The sequence below is a fragment of the Scyliorhinus torazame genome, chromosome 13, assembly GCF_047496885.1.
Source record: "Scyliorhinus torazame isolate Kashiwa2021f chromosome 13, sScyTor2.1, whole genome shotgun sequence".
NCBI lineage: Eukaryota > Metazoa > Chordata > Chondrichthyes > Carcharhiniformes > Scyliorhinidae > Scyliorhinus > Scyliorhinus torazame.
In genome coordinates, this window is record NC_092719.1 from 5,561,563 (window position 1) to 5,587,203 (window position 25,641).

General features: G+C 47.6%; 1 protein-coding gene across 9 annotated transcripts in view; it reads left to right on the plus strand.

Moving 5' to 3' along the window:
- The window catches only part of frmd4a (FERM domain containing 4A), a 796,670-nt gene that overhangs the window by 299,595 nt on the left and 471,434 nt on the right, over positions 1-25,641 (plus strand). The window contains exon 1 of one of the 9 annotated variants that reach the window (XM_072470967.1): positions 4,249-4,336. The exons of the other annotated variants lie outside the window; for them this stretch is intronic. Within the exon in view, the coding sequence (XP_072327068.1) occupies positions 4,271-4,336 (66 nt within the window). The 5' untranslated portion in view covers positions 4,249-4,270. Of the gene's footprint in view, positions 1-4,248; positions 4,337-25,641 lie in introns of those variants that run through there. 9 annotated transcript variants of the gene reach the window in all.

Genomic DNA, 25,641 nt, shown 5'->3' on the forward strand with positions numbered 1-25,641 from the left:
CACATCTTTGGACTGTGGGAGGAAACCGGAGCACCCGGAGGAAACCCACGCAGACGCGGGGAGAACGTGCAGACTCCGCACAGACAGTGACCCAAGCCGGGAATCGAACCTGGGACCCTGGAGCTGTGAAGCAACTGTGCTAACCACTGTGCTACCATGTTGCCCTACCTGAAGTGCTGTAACTGCCAGTGCTGTGGATCGAGTACTGGAAAGGTACTGGCTGGGAACACATTTCCCGGCTGGTACAGGCACACTGGGCAGAGTGCTCCTCTGTGCGGCAAATATTTCTATATTTTTCTAAATATAAAAATTATCTGAAACAGAGGAACATGCAGGGATGTGGGGAGAGGACAGTGGGAGGTTGGGGGTGCGGGGGGGGGGGGGGGGGGGTCGGTTGGAACTACACGATTTGCTCTTCAGGAGGCAATGGGCAGAATAAACCTCTTTCGTGCTGGTATGATTCAGCGATATGGAATGGGGCACCCTTTGATGTAGTGTGATTGCTTAATTTTATCGAATTTCACCATCATATTTTACTAATGATCACAAATAACATTGGGGCTAATTCCATTATTCTGCTTTCTGAGAGATGGTGTATCCAAGCACAATGGAGATGAAGCTACAATATTGTAGACCCAGCCATTTGATCATTTTCAGGTTTGTAACATGCTCCACGTCCCGGTCACCCTTCATCGCTGTGCTTGCTGACCAAAGTGGTTCCTGGTTGAGCAGACACCTGTATTTTAAATCCAGACCCTTCTTCACAAATCCCTCCACCGCCTCGTCTCATCCCGACCTCTGTAATCTCCTGGCACAGAACGCTCCGAGATATGTGTACTCAATTCTGACCCCTTGACACCATCTGTAGTGCCTTCGACAGCCTGGGCCTCAGGTTCTAGAATCTTCTCTCCAAATCCTTCTGCCTCTTTCTCTCCTTAAAGCTGCTCCTTTCAAAATCTACCTCTTTGACCTGCCCTCATGTCTCCCTATGTGACATGGTGTCAAACAGTGTTTCTGTGAAGTATATTTTACAGCATTACGGGTGCAGATAGATATATATAAATAGAAATTGTGCTTCTTGTTAAAGATGGTTTGTGCTATATTTGTTTCCAAAGGAAATGTTAGGCTTTTGGAAGGTGGGGGAATTATTTTCATCCCTTTAAACGTGACAGGTGTCCCAAAAGTTGCCTTCAGACATCCACCAATTGAAATCTGCCCTGTCAAATAAGAGTACCTGTTCTTCAGCCTTACTGGAGAGGGTACCTTCAATTGAAATATTTTTCTCCGGGGTGACATTACCCTTAAAACAAAAGTTTAACGCACACTGGGCAGAATTCCTGAACGGTTGCCAGCGAGCATTTTGCCACTGCATTACGGGAAACAAAAATGAAATGTTGTCTCCAAGATGTTCCTCTTGGCTGTTATTGACTTTTGGGCCAATGCGTGGAAGGGGTTCAGGTTTTCTAACCAGACCTGTTCCAGACTTGATCAAGAATTCACCACAAGACCCGTATCGAGTTTCATAAAACTCAAGTTACAAATGTTGTAACTTTGTAAATTGTGCCGGAATTTGTAGAGTTGGTTAGTTAAAATAAGCAGAACAGTTTTCCGACAAATAAATTTGTTTTTTGTCACAAATGGATTGAATATAACTCGTTAGTAACAATAAGCGCAATGAGGCATTAAAATAAATGTGATTACATTTGTTAAACAAACCGGACATCCATCACATTTAAACTCATTTATTCAATGCAGTAATTCACAATCTGTAAAATGGTGCTTTCGTCACTCGTGCCAGTGGCAATGGCATTTGTTAGGGTCACCGAGCTCAATGTCAGTAGGTGCCTTGGGCACTCCGACGATGTTGGCAGACATTCAAGATGCAGGCAATCTTCTATTTCTTGCTTTATGGTGTGTTTTCCTTTCTAACTTTGTGCGTTTTCCGTGCGTTCTCCCACTCCAGCAGGGCCATCGCAGTGTCCTGGTGTGTTTCCTTTTTCTAGTCCTAGTTTGCTCCGTTCTGCTTTCCCTCTGAAGAGAAAGAATCAGATAACACTCTGGGAAGGTAGGACAATCGCAGTCTTCTTGAAGCACTCCACTCTTCAAATTCACTGGCTTCCCTCATGCCATTCACTCCCCAGGTGTAGTCATTCCAATGTGCCAGCCAGTGTCCCACCCATCCCCTGTCCATGATCACTCTCAGTTTCCCAATGTGTTTCCAAGTTCCAAGGGGCAGCACGGTGGTTAGCACTGCTGCCTCACAGCTCCAGGGTCCCGGGTTCAATTCCAGCCTCGGGTAACTGCCTGTGTGGAGTTTGCACTTTCTCCCCGTGTCTGAGTGGGTTTCCTCCGGGTGCTCCGGTTTCCTCCCACAGTTCAAAGATGTGCAGATTAGGTGGATTGGCCACGCTAAATTGCCCCTTAGTGTCCAAAAGGTTAGGTGGGGTTACTGGGTTACGGGGATAGGGTGGAGGCGTGGGCTAAAGTAGGGTGCTCTGCCCAGGGGCCGTTGCAGACTCAATGGGCCGAATGGCCTCCTTCAGCACTGTAAATTCTCCTTACCCTGTATGTTCTGTGAACTCCATAACGTGTATGTCCTAAAGTTGAATTTGTTTTTCTCAGCTTTCTCTCACTTTCTCCCTCTCTCTCTCTCTCTCTCTCTTTTATAATCTGCTTCTCATCAATATTTTAATAATAATAATTGCTTATTGTTACAAGTAGGCTTCAATGAAGTTACTGTGAAAAGCCCCTAGTTGCCACATTCTGGCGCCTGTTCAGGGAGGCCGGTACAGGAAGTGAACCCGCGCTGCTGACCTTGTTCGGCATTACAAGCCAGCTGTTTAGCCAACTGTGCTAAACCAGCCCTTGCTCTAGAATCTTCCAGTTTAATTTTTCTTTCAAAGCCAGGAAAGTAGCCCAGAAACTATGGAAACTCAGAATAGAGAAGCACCTCTTCATTCTGCCACCTCTCCGCATAACCTTCGCCCCAAACTTTCAATTCTGCGTAGGTGGCACTATAGCAGGAGCCAACATCTGAACGTGGACCATGGAGTTATCAATTGTCGTAAAAACCCATATGGTGCACTAATATCCTTCAGGGAAGGAGGTCTGCCACCCATCCCGATCAGATATTGGGATTTCCACATAACAGGGGTCACCCATTCTTTGTAAAGGTCTGCGGAGACTTAGCGATCCTGTGAGAATCCAGCCCTGTATTCTTCCAACTCCCTTCGGAGCAGAATCACGAAGAGTGCTGCTCTCTGCCATCAGCATCACTGAATTAAAAGCAAGTAACAATGGCCCTACAACTGATGTTTAAAAATCAGTTGTATCTGAATTTTTAAAAAATGAAATAAGAAGAAAGCTTTGATTGTACTCCTCACTCCCAATGGCTAACTCTTCATAGAATTCTCATTTTCGTTGTTCTTTCATTGCTTTTTCTGGATGATTGACACTTTGTCTGGGCATCTTGTGTATTCTGCCTTGCCAGAAAAAACAGTATTCAGATTGTTTGATCCAGCTGGTTGAGTGTCAGGTGGTTGAAGTAAGTAAAATTCAGTCTTGTCATTAAAATTCTACACATCAATGTCTTCATGTCTGAGACCATTTTAACTCTGGTCTGTTTCGGAATAACTTTGAGCAAAAAATATAATGTCCTCCTAAAATTTGACAGTGAAAATAGATATAGAGGCTCCTCACAGTGCGTTTGGCCAATACTTTTCGCTATATTCATGGCATTTTCTTGTTTTGTATGAGCTGGTGGCCTTTCTTAGCCCCATGTTAATAGAGGAGAGTTTAACAACCGGCACAATGAGCTATTGATAGACTGCTCGTGCAAATACTCAAGGTCTTACAGTTGTAGCAGCCAGATTCTGCAAGGCTGTTGGACGTTGTACAAAGCTTCCCACTATGGACAGCCATCTCCAAAAGGTCAGCACTGAACAGAACGAAGTTCAGAGTTGAGAATGAACTGCTCCCATAAATATCACTGTTAATGAGTGGCCTTTCTCTCCATCCTCACAGGCTGTCGCAGCCTCTTGTACGACTCACTCGGTGTCAGTTCAAGTGCCTCGCGTATGATGGCTCCCCAGCCACTCTGAGCAAAGGTTTTGAAGAGATATTCCGTTGCAGTTTTTGCCTGTAGAGCTTGGGCAGCAGGTGACAACAATCACACGGTTGTTCCTGACCAGTTTTGGATGTGGAATAGGCTCCTGGTCCTGTCTGGGAATAAAGCAGAAGGGCAGAAATCTGGACCCTTTGCAGCATCACTATGACTCTGGCTGGTAAACTGGAAGACCTGGAAGTTAAGATGGAACATCTTCTCATGGATGTGTTTGTAAGTACAGTGTACTTTATCCTGTTTAGAAAAATGAATGGTGTGTTTAAAACTTGAAGCTACAGTCAGTAATTCTGAGCTAAGTCTATAAGGAATGCCCTGTTAAGAGTGTTGGAAAATCTTGAAGTTTATGAAGATTAGTATTGGTGTAGATGGTCGACGCTTTGTAAAACACTAGCCCTGCTGTGTTGTGAACGCAACAATCCTTGCAGTCTGAGAATTTTATTTTCACAAAATTATTTTAAGGGAATTGCTTAAGAATTAATCAGTTCCTACTCACTGCGTTGGGCCCTTAATTGGCGACTCAATGGTATGTATGCAGGTGCCTCAGTGGTTCAAGAAGGGGACTCACCACCATCCGCTCAAGGGCAATTAGCGATGGGTAATAAATGTTGGCCCTGCTAAAGACGCTCACATCCCATGCTCGAATGGAAAAACATCATAATGCTGGTCTTTAAGTACAAAATAGTGAAATGGCGGATGCAGAAGTATGTGGCTGCTTTCCTCTGCTGCTTCACACCACCACCACCTGACAGTACAGGACACCACTTCACAGGTTGTAGCCCTGCAATCTTCAGCACTCCAGTAAAAGTGGGGGAACTGGAACCAATCGGAAATCCATCAAGCAAACATTGTTTTGTGTCTAATCAAGAAAAACGTTAATTTGTTCCAACTGTTAATATTCAAATTTATCTGCAGGATAAATTAATATTTCCCCAGTGTTGGTGAACTGTGGAATATTATCCCCCATAAAATAGATCTAGCAATTCATTACTAATGATGCAATTTAATATATGTGTGCATCAGGGGTAAACGCATGTTGGGAACCATTGGTTTATGGAAATAAGGTGGGTGGCACATACTTCAGGGTACAACAGGTCCAACTGGTGCAAGTATAACGGCGAATTTACATTATGCAGTTCAGTTTGCGGGTCAACATATTTTTTTCGCAGAAATAAACTCAATTAATTTGGTTAAATTAGTCGCTGATCCTTGATTTTTGCAGACCTGACTTTGGATAATGAATGTTGGTGAGAGTATAGAGTCATTCATGACTGAGAGTGTAAATAGCAGCTGTCTTCTCAATGGTCTGAATGAATAAAACATTGTTCACCATTTCGGAGCAATAGATTTGCTATTGTATTTATTGCAATGAGCACTGTGCGATTTGTGTTTACCCTTAATAATAAATCTCTTGGTCGAGAAATCCTCTTTTCGATGGTACAAGGCATCGGCTGTCGTAGTGACAGCCCTGTTAGTTAAGTGGTTTTATAACCACTTGACTTCACCACCTACGAATGAAGACCTCTGATGGCTCAGAAACGTGGCTTTTGTACAGGATAAATGTTTTTTCTCGCTGTGAGCATAGAATATTTATTAACCATTAATGGCCGTCGTACCACCAACAGAAACATTCGACTATTCATGTGAAAGATATTGTGTAATATGTACAGTGTGTAGAATTTCAGTGATCAATTATTCATCAGTGTTTGCAGAGTCAAGTCACCAGAAAACGTCCCGACAATTGAAACACATAGCACAGTTCCCCAATGCATTCCGCTTCCAGAAAGGTTTCCCGGGGCAGGATGCATTGGCAGTGTGCTGAATGAAGTCAGACAGACGATTGGCAGATTAAAGGTCCCATTTAGGAGCAGGGAGGGTCACTGGCATTTCTTCCAGCTCAACGAAGGCAGCTTCCCGATGGCAGGCAGGGCTGGAGGGGCCTTCGAACCAGAGGTTCCATTTACCAAGGAGGGGCAGCTTGCAGGGAGGTCTCCGCCCACGGGGCAAACTCTCTTCCTTCGGCAGGCAGGCGTTCCTCGCCGGCCTGGTACCTCTGAAATCTCATACTAATATTCTTCCCAGGGGCCACATCCATATTGAGACACCACCACGATCACCAACTGGCTTCAGCAGCACCTCCCCGATTAGCCAGAGGAGTGGCAGCACCAGGAGTCCATCCAGGGCAGCGAGAGTGGAGCTGGCTAGTCAGGAGATCGAATCCAGGAATACCCCTGAACCAGTCTCACTCCCACCGAGCAATGGGCTTGGGATCCCTGATGCCCTAAAATCTTTGCAGGAATGACAGGCAACAGTTTTGATTTTTAAAAAACCCAAACATATTATTCAAAATGGACACAGAATACAACAGACTGAGCCCAAGTTTATATTCCCATGAGTTTATTCAGGAGCAGTCAACATCAACAGGGAAACGGTGCTCAACAAACTATTGGGATTGAGGGTGGACAAGTCCCCAGGACCTGATGGCCTACATCCTAGGGCGTTAAAGGAAGTGGCAGTGGAGATAGTGGATCCATTGGTTATAATATTCCAAAATTCCCTGGATGTGGGAAAGGTTCCAGTGGATTGGAAAAACACTAACGTAACGCCCTTATTCAAAAAGGGAGGGAGGCAGAATGCGGGAAATTACAGACCAGTTAGTTCAACATCTGTTGTTGGAAAATTGTGGGAATCAATTGTCAAGGACTTCATATCAGCTCATTTGGAAAGATAAAGCGCTATCCATCAGAGTCTGCATGGTTTGATGAAGGGCAATTTGACTAATTTGCAAGAGTTCTTCAAAGATGTAACAAGCAAAGTGGATAATGGCGATCCTGTAGATATAGTATATCATAGATTATCATAGAATTTACAGTGCAGAAGGAGGCCATTCGGCCCATCGAATCTGCACCGGCTCTTGGAAAGAGCACCCTACCCAAGGTCAACACCTCCACCATATCCCCATAACCCAGTAACCCCACCCAACACTAAGGGTAATTTATCATCGCCAATCCACCTAACCTGCACATCTTTGGACTGTGGGAGGAAACCGGAGCACCCAGAGGAAACCCACGCAGACACGGGGAGGATGTGCCGACTCCGCACAGACAGTGACCCAAGCCGGAATCGAACCTAGGACCCTGGAGCTGTGAAGCAATTGTGCTATCCACAATGCTACCGTGCTGCCCCTGGACTCTGGACTAAATCTGGACTTCCGGAAGACATTTGATAAGGTGCCGCACAGAAGGCTAATACACCAGGTTAGATCACATGGGGTTAGGGGTAATTTATCAGCTTGGACAGAAGACTGGCTGACGGCCAGGAGACAGAGAGTCGGGATAAATGGGTCTTTCTCTGGGTGGTAAGATGTAACTAGTGGGTGCCACAGGGTTCAGTCCTTGGACCCCAGCTATTTACAATCTATATTAACGATTTGGATACAGTGATAGAATGTTCTAGAGCCAAATTCGCAGATGACACAAAAGTAGGTGGGATAGTAAGTTGCAATGAGGAAATAAGAACCTTGCAAAAGAATATAGAGAGGTTAGCAGAGTGGGCCAAAATGTGGCAGATGGAGTTTAACGTGGATAAATGTGAGATCATCCATTTTGATTCATAGATTCATAGAATTTACAGTGCAGAAGGAGGCCATTCGGCCCATCGAGTCTGCACCGGCTCTTGGAAAGAGCACCCTTCCCAACCGCACACCTCCACCCTATCCCCATAACCCAGTTACCCCACCCAACACTAAGGGCAATTTTGGACACTAAGGACAATTTAGCATGGCCAATCCACCTAACATGCACATCTTTGGACTGTGGGAGGAAACCGGAGCACCCGGAGGAAACCCACGCAGACACGGGGAGGATGTGCAGACTCCGCACAGACAGTGACCCATGCCGGGAATCGAACCTGGGACCCTGGAGCTGTGAAGCAACTGTGCTAATCACTATGCTGCCCGAAAAATGGTCGGAAAAATGGGAAGGCAACTTATTATCTAAATGGGGAGAGACTTCGGGGAGCTCCGATACAGAGGAATCTGGGGGTCCTCGTTCATCACTCACAGAAAACGAACATGCAGGTTCATGCAGAACGTGCGACTGATAAGAAAGAAAGCAAATGGAATATTGTCATTTATAGGTAAAGGAATAGAGTACAAAGGTAAGCAACTCGACAAGGCATTGGTGAGACTGCACCTGGAGTATTGTGCACAGTTTGGGCCCCCTTATTAGAGGAAAGATGTAGTGTCATTGGAGGCAGTTCAGAGGAGGTTCACTAGATTGATTCCAGAGATGAGGGTTTGTCGTGTGAAGAGAGATTGAACAGTTTTGGCCGATACTCTCTCGAGTTTAGAAGAATGAGGGGCGATCAATAAGAGGTATATAAGATGATAAAAGATATGGATAAAATAGACGTGGAGCTGATGCTTCCTCTTGTGGGGCAGTCGAAAACGAGAGGTCATAATCTTAGGCTAAGAGATGGAAAATTTAAAACAGAGTTGAGAATCTGTGGAATTCGCTACCCCAGAGTGCGGTGGATGCTGGGACAGCGAGTAAATCTAAGGAGGAGTTAGACAGATTTTTAATTGGTAATGGGTTGAAGGGTTATGGAAAACGGGCAGGACGGTGGAGTTAAGGCCAGGATGATCGAATGGCTAAGCAGACTCGATGGGCCACATGGCCTAATTCCGCTCCTATATCTTATGAACTTATGAACTTTAGCAAAGCAAACGTTCCCAAGCTCTCTGTAGTAAGTTCAACAGCGAAGCTGCCAGTCTCTCAGCTGTTTTTAAAATACATTTTATCCTGTGACTTGGATTTGATAATAATAATAATTAACAATAACAATCTTTATTATTGTCACAAGTAGGCTAACACTGCAATGAAGATCCTGTGAAAAGCCCCTAGTCGCCACACTCCGGCGCCTGTTCGGGTACACAGAGGGAGAATTCAGAATGTCCAATTCACCTAACAGCGCGTCTTTCGGGACTTGTGGGAGGAAACCGGAGCGCCCGGAGGAAACCCACGCAGACACGGGGAAAACGTGCAGACTCCACACAGACAGTGCCTCTTCTGTCTAATTGACCCTGTCAGCAATATGACTCAACCAGTCCAGAACTCTCATGGTTAAACCTGCAGTTTCTCAGAAGAGGTGGATTGGCAGTGCTTTTTAAAAAAGATTTAGTGTACCCAATTACTTTTTTTCCCAATTAAGGGACAATTTAACGTGACCAATCCACCTAACCTGCACATCTTTGGGTTGTGGGGGTGAGACCCAGGCAGACACAGGGAGAATGTGCAAACTCCACACGGACAGTGATCCGGGGCTGGGATCGAACCCAGGTCCTCAGCGCCGTGAGGCAGCAGTGCTAACCATACCGCCCGCGAAGTCATGCTTTAGGAAGGATGTGAAGTCTTTGAAGAAAATGGAGAATGGATTGACTAGAATGATTCCAGGGATGAGGGGCCACAGTAGATTGGAGAAGCTAGGATTGTTCTCCTTGGAGCAGAGACAGCCAAGTGACGATTAAAATCATGAACAAATTTACATAAAGTAACTACAGAGAAACTATTTCCAATGGTTTACGGCCGATTCACCAGAACTTGTTAGATTTCAGGTGATTGGCAAAAGAATCGGAGGTGTTCACAAGAAATCTTTATAATGCCAAGTTAAATTGTCCCCTAAATGTCCAACGGTTGCGAGGGGTTACAGGGATAAGGTGGAGGATTGGGCCTAGGTAGGGTGGTCTTTCGAAGGGTTGGGGTGTGCTATACTGTCAGCGGAGGTGTTAAACCAAGATGGGCCGAATGTCCTCCGAATGCACTAGGGATTCTATGTAACAGATGTTTGGGATTTGCAATGCTCTGTCTGATGGCCCGTTGGAAATAAGAGTCAATTGTAGCTTTCAGAAAGAGATTTGGATAAATACTCGAAAGAGTAAAGATTTACTGGTTTAACAGGGGCTGGTACAGGTACAGGCTATACTGGTACAGGGGCTGGTTTAGCTCACTGGGCTAAATCGCTGGCTTTTAAAGCAGACCAAGCCAGGCTAGCAGCACGGTTCGATTCCCGTACCAGCCTCCCCGAACAGGCGCCGGAATGTGGCGACTAGGGGCTTTTCACAGTAACTTCATTGAAGCCTACTTGTGACAATAAGCGAATTTCAATTTCAATTTGAGAGATATGGGGAAGATGCGGGTAGTGGAATCAACTGCGTTGTTCTTCGAAAGAGCTGGCACGGTACTCGATAGGCTGAATGGCCTCCTCCTGAGCTGTCCTCTCTGTTCCGTTGGGAGAGGTGTGAATAGTGTATATTTCAGTAACGGCAGTGTGAACATGTACGATACACAGCAGATAGGGTGACAGAATGAACAATTGTTTCATTAAACAAGATGGTGATGAAGCAAAACAATTTGCGTTGTAGAAATTGTAACTTCTAATCGATCGTTAGTGTGTATTAATTCATTCATAGAATAAGAGGTCAAAGACACAGCTGAGGCTGCCAGATAACATTTGATAAACTTCCAAACAAAAGGTTATTTGCTAAACTCAACGCTGTAGGGATGCAGGAAATGGATAGCAAATTGGGTGAAGGGGAGAACATAATAGATTCTTGTTGGAGCAGTTATATCAGGGTAGGAAGGGACAGAGTGGAGTGTATCGAAGGTCAGTGTTAGGACCGCTGCTGTTTCTCATTTATATGAGTGGGGAAGACAGTGCGAACGGATAAAATTTGCAGGTGCTACCAAACCGGGGAATGGGAGAGTTCAGAAATTCCAGAATTCATTATATAGGTGAGCAGATGAAATTTGACATAGCCAAGTTTAAAAGATTGGAGAGGAAGGAAAAATGAATGACGTGCGCCCTCCAGGAATGACGCTCAACCAGCTAATGCTGAGGTTATGAAAATGATTTGAATCTTGGGGCCTGATTTTAACCCCGAGTGAAAATAGGCTTGGAGTGAGTTAAAATTGGGCCTTAATTAGTCTGTGATCAAAGTGTCCACCAACTGAGGCACAATGTAAGTCAAGAACTTCATCAGACTGTCGAACGATATAGTCAATTCAGCAGGTTCCAAAACAGGAAAGCCATGATCAAATTGTGAAAGGCCACACCGTAAGAAATTATTATCAAAACTTAAGAGTGATGCTCGAGCATTGAGGTCCTCTCAAGGGCATTTTGGGGTAAATGCTGACCCAGCCAACGATGCCCCCATCCCATGAATCAATACATTTTTTAAACAATTAGAAATGGTAATAAGAAGGATCCCAGGCTGGTACCTGCCCTCGGAGCCATAGGGATCCTCGAGGGAGTCTGCAGAGTTGTGGGGTTCCAGAGCAACTTTCCAGAAAAAAAATAACATGGAAGTGTGAGTTGGGAGTGGAATTCCGTGCCATGGGGTCCTTTACGCCCACCCTGACATAGGGCCTTGGTTTAACGCCTCCTCTGACAGTACAGCACTCCCTCAGTACTGCACGGGAGTGTCCTGGAATGGGATTTAAACATTCTGTACTGGAAAGTATTTTAACAAATATGTCAACCTCCACCTGTGTAGCATGTAATGGGCTCGGTTTTTATTTTGTTTTTTATTATATTATTTTATAAGGCCTCTGGAAGGATTTATTACGTGAAAGGCACTGTATAAATATAAATTGGTGTTATTGGCTGGCTCTCACGCAGGAGGGAAGCACTCGAGATCCAGTACAGGAGCAGCAGAGAGAACAGTTGTTTTCTTAAAAGCAATCTGGAAAGGGCAGAACGGTAGCACGGTGGTTAGCACTGCTGCCTCACAGCGCCAGGGCCCCGGGTTCAATTCCGGCATCGCGTCCCTGTGTGGAGTCTGCACGTTCTCCCCGTGTCTGTGTGGGTTTCCTCCGGGTGCTCCGGTTTCCTCCCACAGTCTGAATATGTGCAGGTTAGGTGGATTGGCCATGATAAATTTCCCCTTAGTGTCCAAAAGGTTAGGCTGGGTCACGGGGATAGGGTGGGGGCCTGACCTTAGATAGGGTGCTCTTTCAGAGAGTTATTGCAAACTTGATGGGCTGAATGGCCTCCTTCGGCACTACAGGGATTCTATTCTGTGGTTCTATGAAACACTCCTTACATGCAGCACCCTCCTGCTATGTACATTATATGATAATATCATTTAGATTGAGTTGGGTTGATGATTGCTAAAACATTTGAAAAGGACTCCCTCAACCAGAAAGTAGTACCACTGCCTCTGAGGTCTCAGTGATGAGGAAGGAGTTGAGGAACCGCTTTGAAAAGAGACCCCACCTCCCCAACCCCTCAAGAGTCAATCTTACAGAGAAACTCAAACCTGATGCCTCTGCACAGTGTAAATCTGAATGATTCACTTGCGAGGAAGGACAAATGGGTGTAGCATTTCCACTTGACTCTTCCAAGATCTCCAGTGAAATGCTGGAAAGCCTCGGGACCTCGGTACCTGCTTTCCTGTGGTCAGCATTGTTCTTTGTTGTACAGCAACTGTCCCAATAATCTCAGCACCACTAACCACCGCTCCTTTGGTAGATGCGGGCTGGCTTTAAGCAATTGGCAACAAGTGACAGCATTGGTTCCCCTGCTGATGGTGCAGCCAGTGTGGTTACCATTGGCTTGATCCACGATTCATTACACTCAATGGGGGAGGAGCTGGGGGGGGGGGGGAGGTAATCACGCACCCAAACCCCCATGCCTTATTTTGGGGGCTTTCCAATTTAACCCTCATAATTGTTGAACAGCTCATGGTTTATGTAGGAAATTTTAAGTATAGCTTCCTACATGTTGAGAACTCAAAAAGCTTGCAAACATCTAGGAACTCACAAGTTGCAATTGTTGGCACTGTTGGGTGTATCTACACCACAAGGACTGCGGTGAATCAAGCAAGCAGCTAATCACCACCTTCTCAAGGGCAACTAGGGATGGGCAGTGCATACGGACCCAGCCAGCCACGCCCACGTCCTGGAAATTAATTGAAAAAATATTGTTGGCAATGTGAAATTACTGATTTCATTGAAGAGCCACAAAAGCGAATTGGATTCATTCCCGATCCACTTGAAATTACAAGGAGGTGGGTTTCAGGCAAGAAAGTTCGTTTTTTAAAGCTGGTTCGAGTTATAAAACAGAATCTACTTCTTGTTGTGAGTCAAAAAGGCTGAATAGCTTTTCCCTGTATTTATGTTTCCTACCGGTCATTTTGAGGGCAGTAGTTTGTGATCATTCCCAAAACCTCTGTCACTGATCTTTGCACTTTACTGTTGACTTGTCATTATGTTTTACTGGCCAATTCTATGAATGACAGAAATGCAGCACAGAATTCCACATATTCGGCCCATTTGAGACTATGGTAGCATTGTGGTTAGCACAATTGCTTCACAGCTCCAGGGTCCCAGGTTCGATTCCCGGCTTGGGTCACTGTCTGTGTGGAGTCTGCACGTTCTCCCCGTGTCTGCGTGGGTTTCCTCCGGGTGCTCCGGTTTCCTCCCACAGTCCAAAGATGTGCAGGTTAGGTGGATTGGCCATGCTAAATTGCCCTTAGTGTCCAAGATTGCCCTTAGTGCTGGGTGGGGTTACTGGGTTATGGGGATAGGGTGGAGGTGTGGACTTGGGTAGGGTGCTCTTTCCAAGAGCCGGTGCAGACTCGATGGGTCGAATGGCCTCCTGTACTGTTAATTCCATGTAATTCTGTGTAATTGCCTTGTTCCATTATTTCAGTTACCAATTGTGAGGGATGTGGTAGAACGTTTGAAAGACTGGTGATTAAACTTTGTTGATAGGAAGCAGCTTCTTGCTTTAACCCAACAGAACAAACGTCAGCCTTTGTTTGCAGTGAATATTCACTTTGTGAAACTTTCAACTTCTGAGTAACGCACCTCCTGACCCCCCCACCCCGCCCCAAACAAAAGCCTGTCCGTCATCTACAAGTCAGGAGTGCGATGGAATACTCTCCACTTGCCTGGATGAGCGCAGCTCCAACAACACTCAAAAAGCTTGACACCATCCAGGACAAGGAAGCCCACCTGATTGGCACTCCATCCACCACTTTAAACATTCACTCCCTTCACCACCAACGCACAGTAGCAGCCGTGTGTACCATCCACAAGATGCACTGCAGCAACTCACCAAGGTTCCTTAGGCAGCACCTTCCAAACCCACGACCACTGTCGAGAAGGACAAGAGCAGCAGATACCTGAGAACCCTGTGGTGTTCTTTGTGTTTCAAATACTCAGGATGGATGTTGTAGTGTTCACAAAGATCACACAAGCAAAGTTCAACGACAAAGCTAACATTTATTACACTACTTAATATACAGCTCGCCCACTTACTCCTATAGCAAGCAATAATCTATTCAACTACAATCTACACTATACTAATATTTGTCTTGTGCACTCTGGCTTAAACTGTACTCTTCCCTTTCCTACATTCTCCTGTACACTCTCCTGTACACTCCCAGAAGGCTGAGAGCCGGTCCTTTTTATAGGTCTGTTCCCAGCTCCATCTAGAGGTGATTTATGATATTACATTAACCCTTTATATGCTAGACATTCTACATAATGTCACAAACCCTACCACCTGGAGGTTCCCCTCCAAGCCACCGTGATTTGGAAATATATCGCTGTTCCTTTGCTGTCGCTGGGTCAAAACCCTGGAGCGCCATCCCTGACAGCACTGTGGGTGTACCTACACCACATGGACTACATACAGGGGTTTAGGAAGGCAGCTCACCAGCACATTCGCAAAGGCGATTTGGGATGAGCAATAAATGCTGTCCTAGCCAGCGATGCAATAAATGCTGTCCTAGCCAGCGATGCAATAAATGCTGTCCTAGCCAGCGACGCAAACTTCCCAAGAATGAATGATTGACAAAAAAACAAAATCTGCCGTCCCTTCTGCATTGGTCCTGATTTTCCTGCCCGTCTGTGTCTGTGGGGTGGAACATCAGACATTGTGATAACGGACAGTTCACCCACACTGCACACGTTTCAGCAAAGCTACCAGCTCCACCCACTGACTTTCAGCGATTTTCGCATACTTCCATAAAACCGAGCGTTGCTGTTTGCCGAGTTGCTGTATGTGCTCCCACTGTGGCTGCACAACTCTGTATATATTTTATGGTGACTGAATGTTGGTTTTGCATAATGCCTCAATTATGGATGAAGATTCAGTAAGTTTTGACAACGTGACAAAGGTTGTGAAGGGTTGAGTTGTGTGATTATTCTGTGAAAAACAAATTGCGATTCCCTCAGTCGGAAATGATTTGCATTGTGATCTGTTCACGTTTACAAAATTGGTCACAGCTTATTTATTTTCACTCAAACGTTTCCCAATTTATCCTTCAATTCCTTCTGTCTCTGAGTTACAAGCGTACAAACGGCTGCTGTGCACACATCAGGTAATGAAAAGTAAAGCCAGACATTTTGTTGGAGTCTTTAAACTGCAGTGTGATGGTAGTCAGGCGAGGAGGTGGGGGGATACTTGACAATTTGCAGTTGACTGCCAAATCTGATTGCACTTCTAGATTTGCTTTTTTAATGCAGAAGTGCATTGATATTTTTAATACATTTCACTGTTGTGAATAATATAAAGCATTTCATTAAATGACCCACCTTTGCCCCTCCCAAACATAGGAACATAGGAACAGGAGGAGGTCATTAAACCACCGTAAGAAGCCTTACAACACCAGGTTAAAGACTTCTTTCTGTGCCCACCCCAGTCCAACGCCGGCATCTCCACGTCATTTAACCAGTCGAGTTTGTTCTGTCATCCTGGCCAATCTGTTACAGAAATCCACCTCCTCACCTTTGTCCCAAATGCCTTAATATCTTTGATTCACAAAAATATATCAATTGGAGAATCAAAATGAACAATTGAGCCAGCTGTTTGCGAAAGAGAATTCCCTTTCTTTGCTCAATGAATTGTTTCCTAATTTCGAGTCTGAATCATTTTAGGAAATTAGTTCAATCAGGAGGTGAAAGCGGACATGGGTCGTGGTGCGGAGCTGGTGGGATTACACTGTTCGCTTGCGTAAAAGCCAACCTGAGGTTCAGTCCCGTCGACTTCAATGAGCCTGAATTCCTGGTGTGCGCCATGCCTGATGGCATAGTGGCCAAGTGTATGCCTTATCCCCTCTGATCGATAATATTAAAAACATTTATTGCAGGGTTGGGGGAAGAGAAACTCATTGAGGCCATGTATGTCTTACATTAATGAGATATTAGGAGATGCGATTAAAGTTTATCAAAATAACCCTCGCCCCACCCACACACACACACACACACTTTCCCTTTCACCAACATCCTCATCTGCGTATCTTTTGATGTGGAGATGCCGGCGTTGGACTGGGGTGAGCACAGTACGAAGTTTTACAACACCAGGTTAAAGTCCAACAGGTTTGTTTCGATGTCACTAGCTTTCGGAGCACTGCTCCTTCCTCACCTGAGCTCCGAAAGCTAGTGACATCGAAACAAACCTGTTGGACTTTAACCTGGTGTTGTAAGACTTAATACTGTGCTTATCTTTTGACTGACTATTTTGTTCGACATTATTTTAGCGATTTCTTTCGGATCAACTGATTTCAGCGTAGCTCCACACATCCGCTCTTCCAGTGGCTCAGCTGGCACATTCGTGAATGGAGTATTTGAAACTTGATCTCTTTAATTATTACAGACACAGAGAAAGGGTTACTTCAGTCTCTCAAACTCATAACCTGTTCTCCCTGAACTCGTTTAAGACTCGTTAACATAACGACCGTGATTTGTCCCTGAACGGTTTAGTCCTCTCATTAGTCGAACCAACGTTTACCTTTGATAGCTTCACTTTTACACCGTCAGCTGTCGCTGTTTTTGACCTTGCTTTTACTCTGTTGCCAACTCTGTCGCCCAGTCTTCTGCAAGTGCGCAAAACTCTTCCTTTCCCCTGACAACGCAAACTTCGTAAAAAGTCCCAAGATCGACCAAAATTAGAATATTTTGCCAGCATTTTCGTACTCTCGGACAGGCTAAAAAACAATAGGATGGCATGATTACCAATCCTGTTTCTCAGCTCTGGCCTCCTCTTCACTTCCCTTTCGCTCGCTTAAATTTCTCTATTCCATCAGTATTGATGTGTGTTCCTTCCCACATTCTTTTTCCCCCCTTCTAAGCTATCAATACCTCACACTACCGTGCCACCACATTGAAACTCATCGTGTGATGCGACCATCAATTCACACGATGCGGAGAGTTGGAGTGAACAGTGGTTTTAATCAGCTAGATCTGGGCCTGCCTGCGACTGCTCTGTACTGAGTGCCGCCTACAGGCTGCAGATCTATATACCTCCCCTGAGGGGGCGGAGCCATAGGCAGAGGCCACAAGGTCACCAACATAATACAATACAATGTAATGTAATGCAATGGTGAATGGTAGCAGTAATACATTCACCACATTGGGCTGTTTCCTATTCTAACATACGCTTTTCCAGGATCTCGGAATGATGGAGTTCCTTGCTTCCCTCATTTTCACATGTGTGAAATCTCCAGGAGGTCACGAGCCAAGACCGCAATCCCCAAATCTCACTCACCTCATATCTGTCTTTTCCATCTTGGTAGAATTCTGTGCTTTGGGTGTCATAAGAACATAAGAACTAGGAACAGGAGTAGGCCATCTGGCCCCTCGAGCCTGCTCCGCCATTCAATGAGATCATGGCTGATCTTTTGTGGACTCAGCTCCACTTTCCGGCCGGAACACCATAACCCTTAATCCCTTTATTCTTCAAAAAACTATCTATCTTTATCTTAAAAACATTTAATGAAGGAGCCTCAACTGCTTCACTGGGCAAGGAATTCCATAGATTCACAACCCTTTGGGTGAAGAAGTTCCTCCTAAACTCAGTCCTAAATCTACTTCCCCTTATTTTGAGGCTATGCCCCTAGTTCTGCTTTCACCCGCCAGTGGAAACAACCTGCCCACATCTATCCTATCTATTCCCTTCATAATTTTATATGTTTCTATAAGATCCCCACGCATCCTTCTGTATTCCAACGAATACAGTCCCAGTCTACTCAACCTGGCCTCGTAACCCAACCCCTTCAGCTCTGCGATTAACCTAGTGAATGTCCTCTGCACATCCTCCAGCGCCAGTACGTCCTTTCTCAAGTAAGGAGACCAAAACTGAACACAATACTCCAGGTGTGGCCTCACTAACACCGTATACAATTGCAGCATAACCTCCCTAGTCTTAAACACCATCCCTCTAGCAATGAAGGACAAAATTCCATTTGCCTTCTTAATCACCTGTTGCACCTGTAAACTAGCTTTTTGCGACTCATGTACTAGCACACCCAGGTCTTTCTGCACAGCGGTCTGTTTTAATATTTTATCATTTAAATAATAATCCCTTTTGCAGTTAATCCTACCAAAATGGATAACCTCACATTTGTCAACATTGTATTCCATCTGCCAGACCCTACCCCATTCACTTAGCCTATCCAAATCCCTCTGCACTTTTTGCTTTACCACTCGTCTTAGTGTCGTCTGCAAACTTGGACACATTGCCCTTGGTCCCGAACTCCAAATCATATCTGTAAATTGTGAACAATTGTGGGCCCAACACTGATCCCTGAGGGACACCACTAGCTACTGAGAAACACCCATTAATCCCCACTCTTTGCTTTCTATTAATTAACCAATCCTCTATCCATGCTACTACTTTACCCTTAATGCCATGCATCTTTATCTTATGCAGGTTTCCTAGTTAACAAAGGGCAGGAGATTCTCTTTGTTCTCTCTGATTGGCCGGGGTGACACATCTTGCCCTGGGTAGGAGGTTCATTTTTTTAAAAAAAATATTTTTTATTAAGGTTTTTTAACAACACAATTTTTTTCCCTTTACAAACAATAAACCCCTCCCCCCGTAACAAAATAACTCAAAATCTCCCTCAGCAAGATATATACATGGCAAGATGGTATTGTGGTAGTATGCATTAGGGGTCATGTGGGACTGTGAAGCCGTGATGCTATTGGCTGACAGATCCCGGGTCCTGGTTGGCTGTTGATCTCTAGCTCCGCCCAGAAGGCGGAGTATAAGAACCTGGGCTTCTCCCCGCAGCTCCAGTCTGTTGCTGAACTGCTGGGAACAAGTCACGCTTAATAAAGCCTCATCGACTTCATCTCTATTCGTCTCTCTCGTAAGTCATTGTGCGCTACAATTTATTAAGCGTGCTTAAAGGACTATGGAGCTCAGGATCGCCCCGGAATGCCTGCAGATCAACCCCCACGCAGTGAACGCGGCAGCAGTTTTTAAACACTGGCAAGCTTGTTTCGAACGCTACCTCCGAACGGCCCCCAGCCGGATCACAGAAGACCAGAAACTACAGGTCCTGCACTCAAGGGTAAGCCCGGAAATTTACCCCCTCATAGAAGACGCAGAGGATTTCCCGACGGCGCATGCAGCACTAAAGAGCGTCTACGTTCGCCCGGTGAACCAGGTCTACGCACGCTACCAACTCGCAACGAGACGGCAAAGTCCCGGAGAATCGCTAGAAGAGTTCTACGCCGCGCTGCTAATTTTGGGACGGGGCTGCGGCTGCCCGCCGGTAAACGCGACGGAACACACGGACATGTTAATTCGCGATGCGTTTGTGGCAGGTATGAACTCTCCCCAAATCCGCCAAAGACTCTTCGAAAAAGAGTCGCTAGGACTCTCAGAGGCACGGGCCATTGCAGCTTCCCTAGATGTGGCCTCGCAAAACGCCCGCGCCTACGGCCCCGACCGCGCGGCTGCCCCTTGGGCTCCGTGGACCCCCGTCATGACAAACCCCCTTCCCCCCCCTCCCTCACAGGCTTGCGCGGTTAAGACGCCAGACCATCCCGGGGGGGCCCGCTGCTATTTCTGCGGGCAGGCGAAACACCCCCGGCAGCGCTGCCCGGCCCGTGCAGCAACTTGCAAGAGCTGCGGGAAAAAGGGCCATTTTGCGGCTGCGTGCCGGTCCCGGGGGGCGCCGCTGTCCCCGGAGAAGAAAGAGTCCAGCGCATCCCATACGCTCCCCAACCCCCCCAGCGCCCCATGTGCGACCCGCGGGCGCCGCCATTTTGGGTCCCGGCCACCACGAGGGGAGGATGGGTGCCGCCATCTTATGACCCCCCAGCCATGTGCGATGCATGGGGGTGGCCATTTTGTCCACCCCCGACCACGTGCGATCAGTGGGGGCGGCCATCTTGTCCACCCCCGGCCGCGTGCGATTCATGGATGCCGCCATCTTGGATGACAACAAAGGACCCCAGCATCGACGGCTCCACGGGGTCCGAAGAAGACGCTGAGACACCACGACCACATCTGGCCTCGGTGACGCTGGATCAAGCACGGCCCCAGACGCTCCAGACGACGACAACAACGGTGCTGATCAGCGGACACGAGACACCATGCCTGATCGACTCCGGGAGCACCGAAAGCTTCATCCACCCCGACACGGTAAGACGCTGTTTTTTGACCATCCGTCCCAGTACGCAAAAGATTTCCCTAGCTGCAGGATCCCACTCCGTAGAGATCAAAGGGTTCTGCATAGTGACCCTAACGGTGCAAGGGAGGGAGTTTAAAAACTACAGGCTCTACGTCCTTCCCCAACTCTGCGCGCCCACATTACTGGGATTAGATTTCCAATGCAATCTGCAGAGCCTAACGTTTCAATTCGGCGGCCCAATACCCCCACTCACTATCTGCGGCCTCGCAACCCTCAAAGTTGAACCACCACCCTTGTTTGCAAACCTCACCCCGGATTGCAAACCCGTCGCCACTAGGAGCAGACGGTACAGCGCCCAGGACCGGACATTTATCCGGTCCGAAGTCCAGCGGTTGCTGAAGGAAGGTATAATCCAGGCCAGCAATAGTCCCTGGAGAGCACAGGTGGTAGTAGTAAAGGCCGGGGAGAAGCAAAGGATGGTCATAGACTATAGCCAGACCATCAACAGGTACACACAGCTAGATGCGTACCCTCTCCCCCGCATATCCGACATGGTAAATCGGATTGCCCAATATAAGGTCTTCTCCACCGTGGACCTTAAGTCCGCCTATCACCAGCTCCCCATCCGCCCAAGTGACCGCAAGTACACAGCCTTAGAGGCAGATGGGCGACTATACCACTTCCTAAGGGTCCCATTTGGCGTCACAAACGGGGTCTCGGTCTTCCAACGGGAGATGGACCGAATGGTTGATCAACACGGGTTACAGGCCACGTTCCCGTATCTCGACAACGTAACCATCTGCGGCCACGATCAGCAGGACCACGACGCCAACCTCCAAAAATTCCTCCAGACCGCAAACGCCTTGAACCTCACATACAACGAGGACAAGTGCGTGTTTAGCACAAACCGGTTGGCCATCCTGGGATACGTAGTGCGCAATGGGATAATAGGCCCCGACCCCGAACGCATGCGCCCCCTTATGGAATTTCCCCTCCCCCACTGCTCCAAAGCCCTGAAACGATGCCTGGGTTTTTTTTTCATATTACGCCCAGTGGGTCCCCCAGTATGCAGACAAGGCCCGCCCACTAATACAGACTACTACCTTCCCCCTGTCGACAGAGGCTCGCCAGGCCTTCAGCCGCATCAAAGCGGATATCGCAAAGGCCACGATGCGCGCTATCGACGAGTCCCTCCCCTTCCAGGTCGAGAGCGACGCCTCCGATGTAGCTCTAGCGGCCACCCTTAACCAAGCGGGCAGACCCGTGGCCTTCTTCTCCCGAACCCTCCACGCCTCAGAAATCCGCCACTCTTCAGTGGAAAAGGAAGCCCAAGCCATAGTGGAAGCTGTGCGACATTGGAGGCATTACCTGGCCGGCAGGAGATTCACTCTCCTCACTGACCAACGGTCGGTAGCTTTCATGTTCGATAATGCACAGCGGGGCAAAATTAAAAATGACAAGATCTTAAGGTGGAGGATCGAGCTCTCCACCTTACTACGAGATCTTGTACCGTCCCGGAAAGCTGAACGAGCCGTCCGATGCCCTATCCCGCGGCACATGTGCCACCGCACAAATAGACCGTCTCCAGACCCTCCACGAGGACCTCTGCCACCCGGGGGTCACTCGGTTCTACCATTTTATAAAGTCCCGCAACCTCCCCTACTCGGTGGAGGAGGTCCGTACAGTCACCAGGAACTGCCACATCTGCGCTGAGTGCAAACCGCATTTTTTCAGGCCAGATAGAGCGCACCTGATCAAGGCTTCCCGCCCCTTTGAACGCCTCAGTCTGGATTTCAAAGGGCCCCTCCCCTCCACCGATCGCAACACATACTTCCTGAACGTGGTGGACGAGTACTCCCGTTTCCCTTTCGCCATCCCCTGCCCCGACATGACAGCGGCCACAGTCATGTTATTAAAGCCCTTAGCACTATATTCACACTGTTCGGTTGCCCCGCATATATCCATAGCGACAGGGGTCCTCTTTCATGAGTGACGAGCTGCGCCAGTTCCTGCTCAGCAAGGGCATAGCCTCGAGCAGGACGACCAGCTACAACCCCCGGGGGAACGGGCAAGTAGAGAGGGAGAACGGCACGGTCTGGAAGACCGTCCTACTGGCCCTACGGTCCAGGGATCTCCCAGTTTCCCGGTGGCAGGAGGTCCTCCTGGACGCTCTCCACTCCATCCGGTCGCTGCTGTGTACCACCACTAACCAAACGCCTCATGAGCGCCTCCTTGTCTTCCCCAGGAAGTCCTCTGGAACATCGCTGCCGACCTGGCTGGCGGCCCCAGGACCCATCTTGCTCCGGAAACATGTGCGGACGCACAAGTCGGACCCGTTGGTCGAGAGGGTTCATCTCCTCCACGCGAACCCGCAGTACGCCTACGTGGCGTACCCCGGCGGCCGACAGGACACGGTCTCCCTGCGAGACCTGGCGCCCGCCGGCAACACGCACACCCCCCCGACACCGACCACCCCCTCCCTGCCACCGGCGCACCCCGCGACCGCCCCCTTCCCGGGAGGATCGGTCCTCCTCCCATGTCCGACCAGGAGTGAAACAGAAGCAGACACCGAAAAGCTCCCGGAGACGACAACGCGGGAACAAGCACCTGCACCACCACCGGGGCCGAGGCGATCGACAAGGAAGACCAGACCGCCCGCTCGACTCGTGGCATCGGTGTAACACAAGAATGTTGTGGACTTTAACAAGAATGTTCTTTTTCCTCTTATGAATATTGTAAATAGTTCACAAACCCTGTACATAGCCCAATGTAGGGCAAAGTGTAGAGCATTGAAAGGACATGCCAAAAATTTTCTCCTCCCAGGACCAACCTTGTAAACCCCTACCACCATGCGAAGCACCACCCCGCCGGGTTCATTTTTAACAAGGGGTGAATGTGGTAGTATGCATTAGGGGTCATGTGGGACTGTGAAGCCGTGATGCTATTGGCTGACAGATCCCGGGTCCTGGTTGGCTGTTGATCTCTAGCTCCGCCCAGAAGGCGGAGTATAAGAACCTGGGCTTCTCCCCGCAGCTCCAGTCTGTTGCTGAACTGCTGGGAACAAGTCACGCTTAATAAAGCCTCATCGACTTCATCTCTATTCGTCTCTCTCGTAAGTCATTGTGCGCTACAGGTATATTTACATAGCTTTATACACTGGCTCTTGGCCGCACGTACCGTTCCTCCCCACCCTCCATGCCATCTCCCGCTCGTCCATCCCCTCAAACAATCTCTCGTTCCCCCACCCCCCCACCCCCACCCCCCCCCCCCAGGGTTGCTACTGCTGCTGACCGACCTTCTTCCAACGCTCCACGAGATAGTCTAGGAACGGTTGCCACCGTCTGTAGAATCCCTGCGCAGACCCTCTCAAAGCAAACTTAATTCTCTCCAATTTTATGAACCCCGCCATATCGTTTATCCAGGCCTCCAGGCTGGGGGGCTTCGCCTCCTTCCACATTAGCAAGATCCTTCGCCGGGCTACTAGGGACGCAAAGGCCAGAATTCCGGCCTCTTTCGCCTCCTGCACCCCCGGCTCATCCACTGCTCCAAATATTGCTAGCCCCCAGCTTGGCTTGACCCGGACTTTCACCACCTGAGATATTGCTCCCGCCACTCCTCTCCAGAACCCCTCCAGTGCCGGAAATGTCCAGAACATATGGACATGGTTCGCCGGGCTCCCTGAACATCTTTCACATCTATCCTCTACCCCAAAGAACCTACTCAGCCTCGCCCCTGTCAAATGCGCTCTGTGGACCACCTTAAATTGTGTCAGGCTGAGCCTGGCACACGAGGAGGAGGAATTAACCCTACCTAGGGCATCAGCCCACAGACCTTCCTCGATCTCCTCCCCCAGCTCCTCCTCCCATTTACTTTTCAATTCTTCTACTAGCGCTTCCCCCTCTTCTTTCATCTCTTGGTATATTGCCGACACCTTGCCCTCCCCGACCCACACCCGAGATCACCCAATCTTGAACTTCTTGTGCCGGGAGCAGCGGGAATTCCCTCACCTGCCCTGGGTAGGAGGTTCAAGTGCAGCCAGGTCCCTGATGATTTCAGCCATTTTGTTTTACAAGCCAAACTTTTAAAGGCGTTTTTCGTCATCTAGAAATGCCGGATTTATTAAAAAAATATTTCACACACTACCATCATGGTAGCATTGGCACATCCCCTCTAAGACCGATGGTTCCAGCTCCAGTCTCCACATCCCCAGAGTCCAGCTCAAATCGACGTTCAGACGCGACAATGACAAAGGGACAAATTGCCAGGACTTGACCATCAGTGCTTGCAGACACATGCCGATGGTCAGTTATAAATCACACTCCGGATGGACAGGAAAGAGGGTTAACTTCCATACAGTCTGTGGTGACAGACCATAGTGCAGTAATCTGTCACCATGTGATACACAGATTGGACATGCGCCCACTTACACAAGTGTGATTGAAGGTTCAGTTTTGCCAGTAATCACTGAAGCTTTCCCTCGTCAAATCTGGCATTCTGCAGAGAAAATAAATTCCTTGAGCAGATGAAACCGTATCGATTCTGAGTTGGCTGAAGAGCAATGTGCAGTATATAACCACACTGCTGAAAGACGACCGTGTTACAAATAATTGTACATTACTGAGAACTTGCGAAACATTACAGCAAAGTAGGCAACAAATTACATTTTATGTGCTCTTCATGTAGAGAAAAATATTTTAGAGAATGAGGATCAGACATTTGCATAAAAAGACTTTGCACATTTGATTGAAATGTATTTTTCTGGTCCTATAATGGAGGAATGAATCCATCTCTCGACACTTTAGTCCCTGGGTTACAGCAAGAAGCAAATGGTTATTCAGCTGAATGTGGGTTGGCCCAAAGATGTCTAGATTATCCCAGACCTCAAAATTCTGCATTATTCCCACACTGCGAAACACATGCTTCAAAAAAGATTGGTTTCCTCAAGGATTGCGCAGTCAACGTCATTTGTTACATTATCTGACAAATTGCAATGTTTCATTCCCCACAAAATATGTCCCATGATTTTTCACTTTGCAAATGAGAAAGACATGAAACTGGAGACGTGTCTTCAAGTCACATTCGGGAAGCG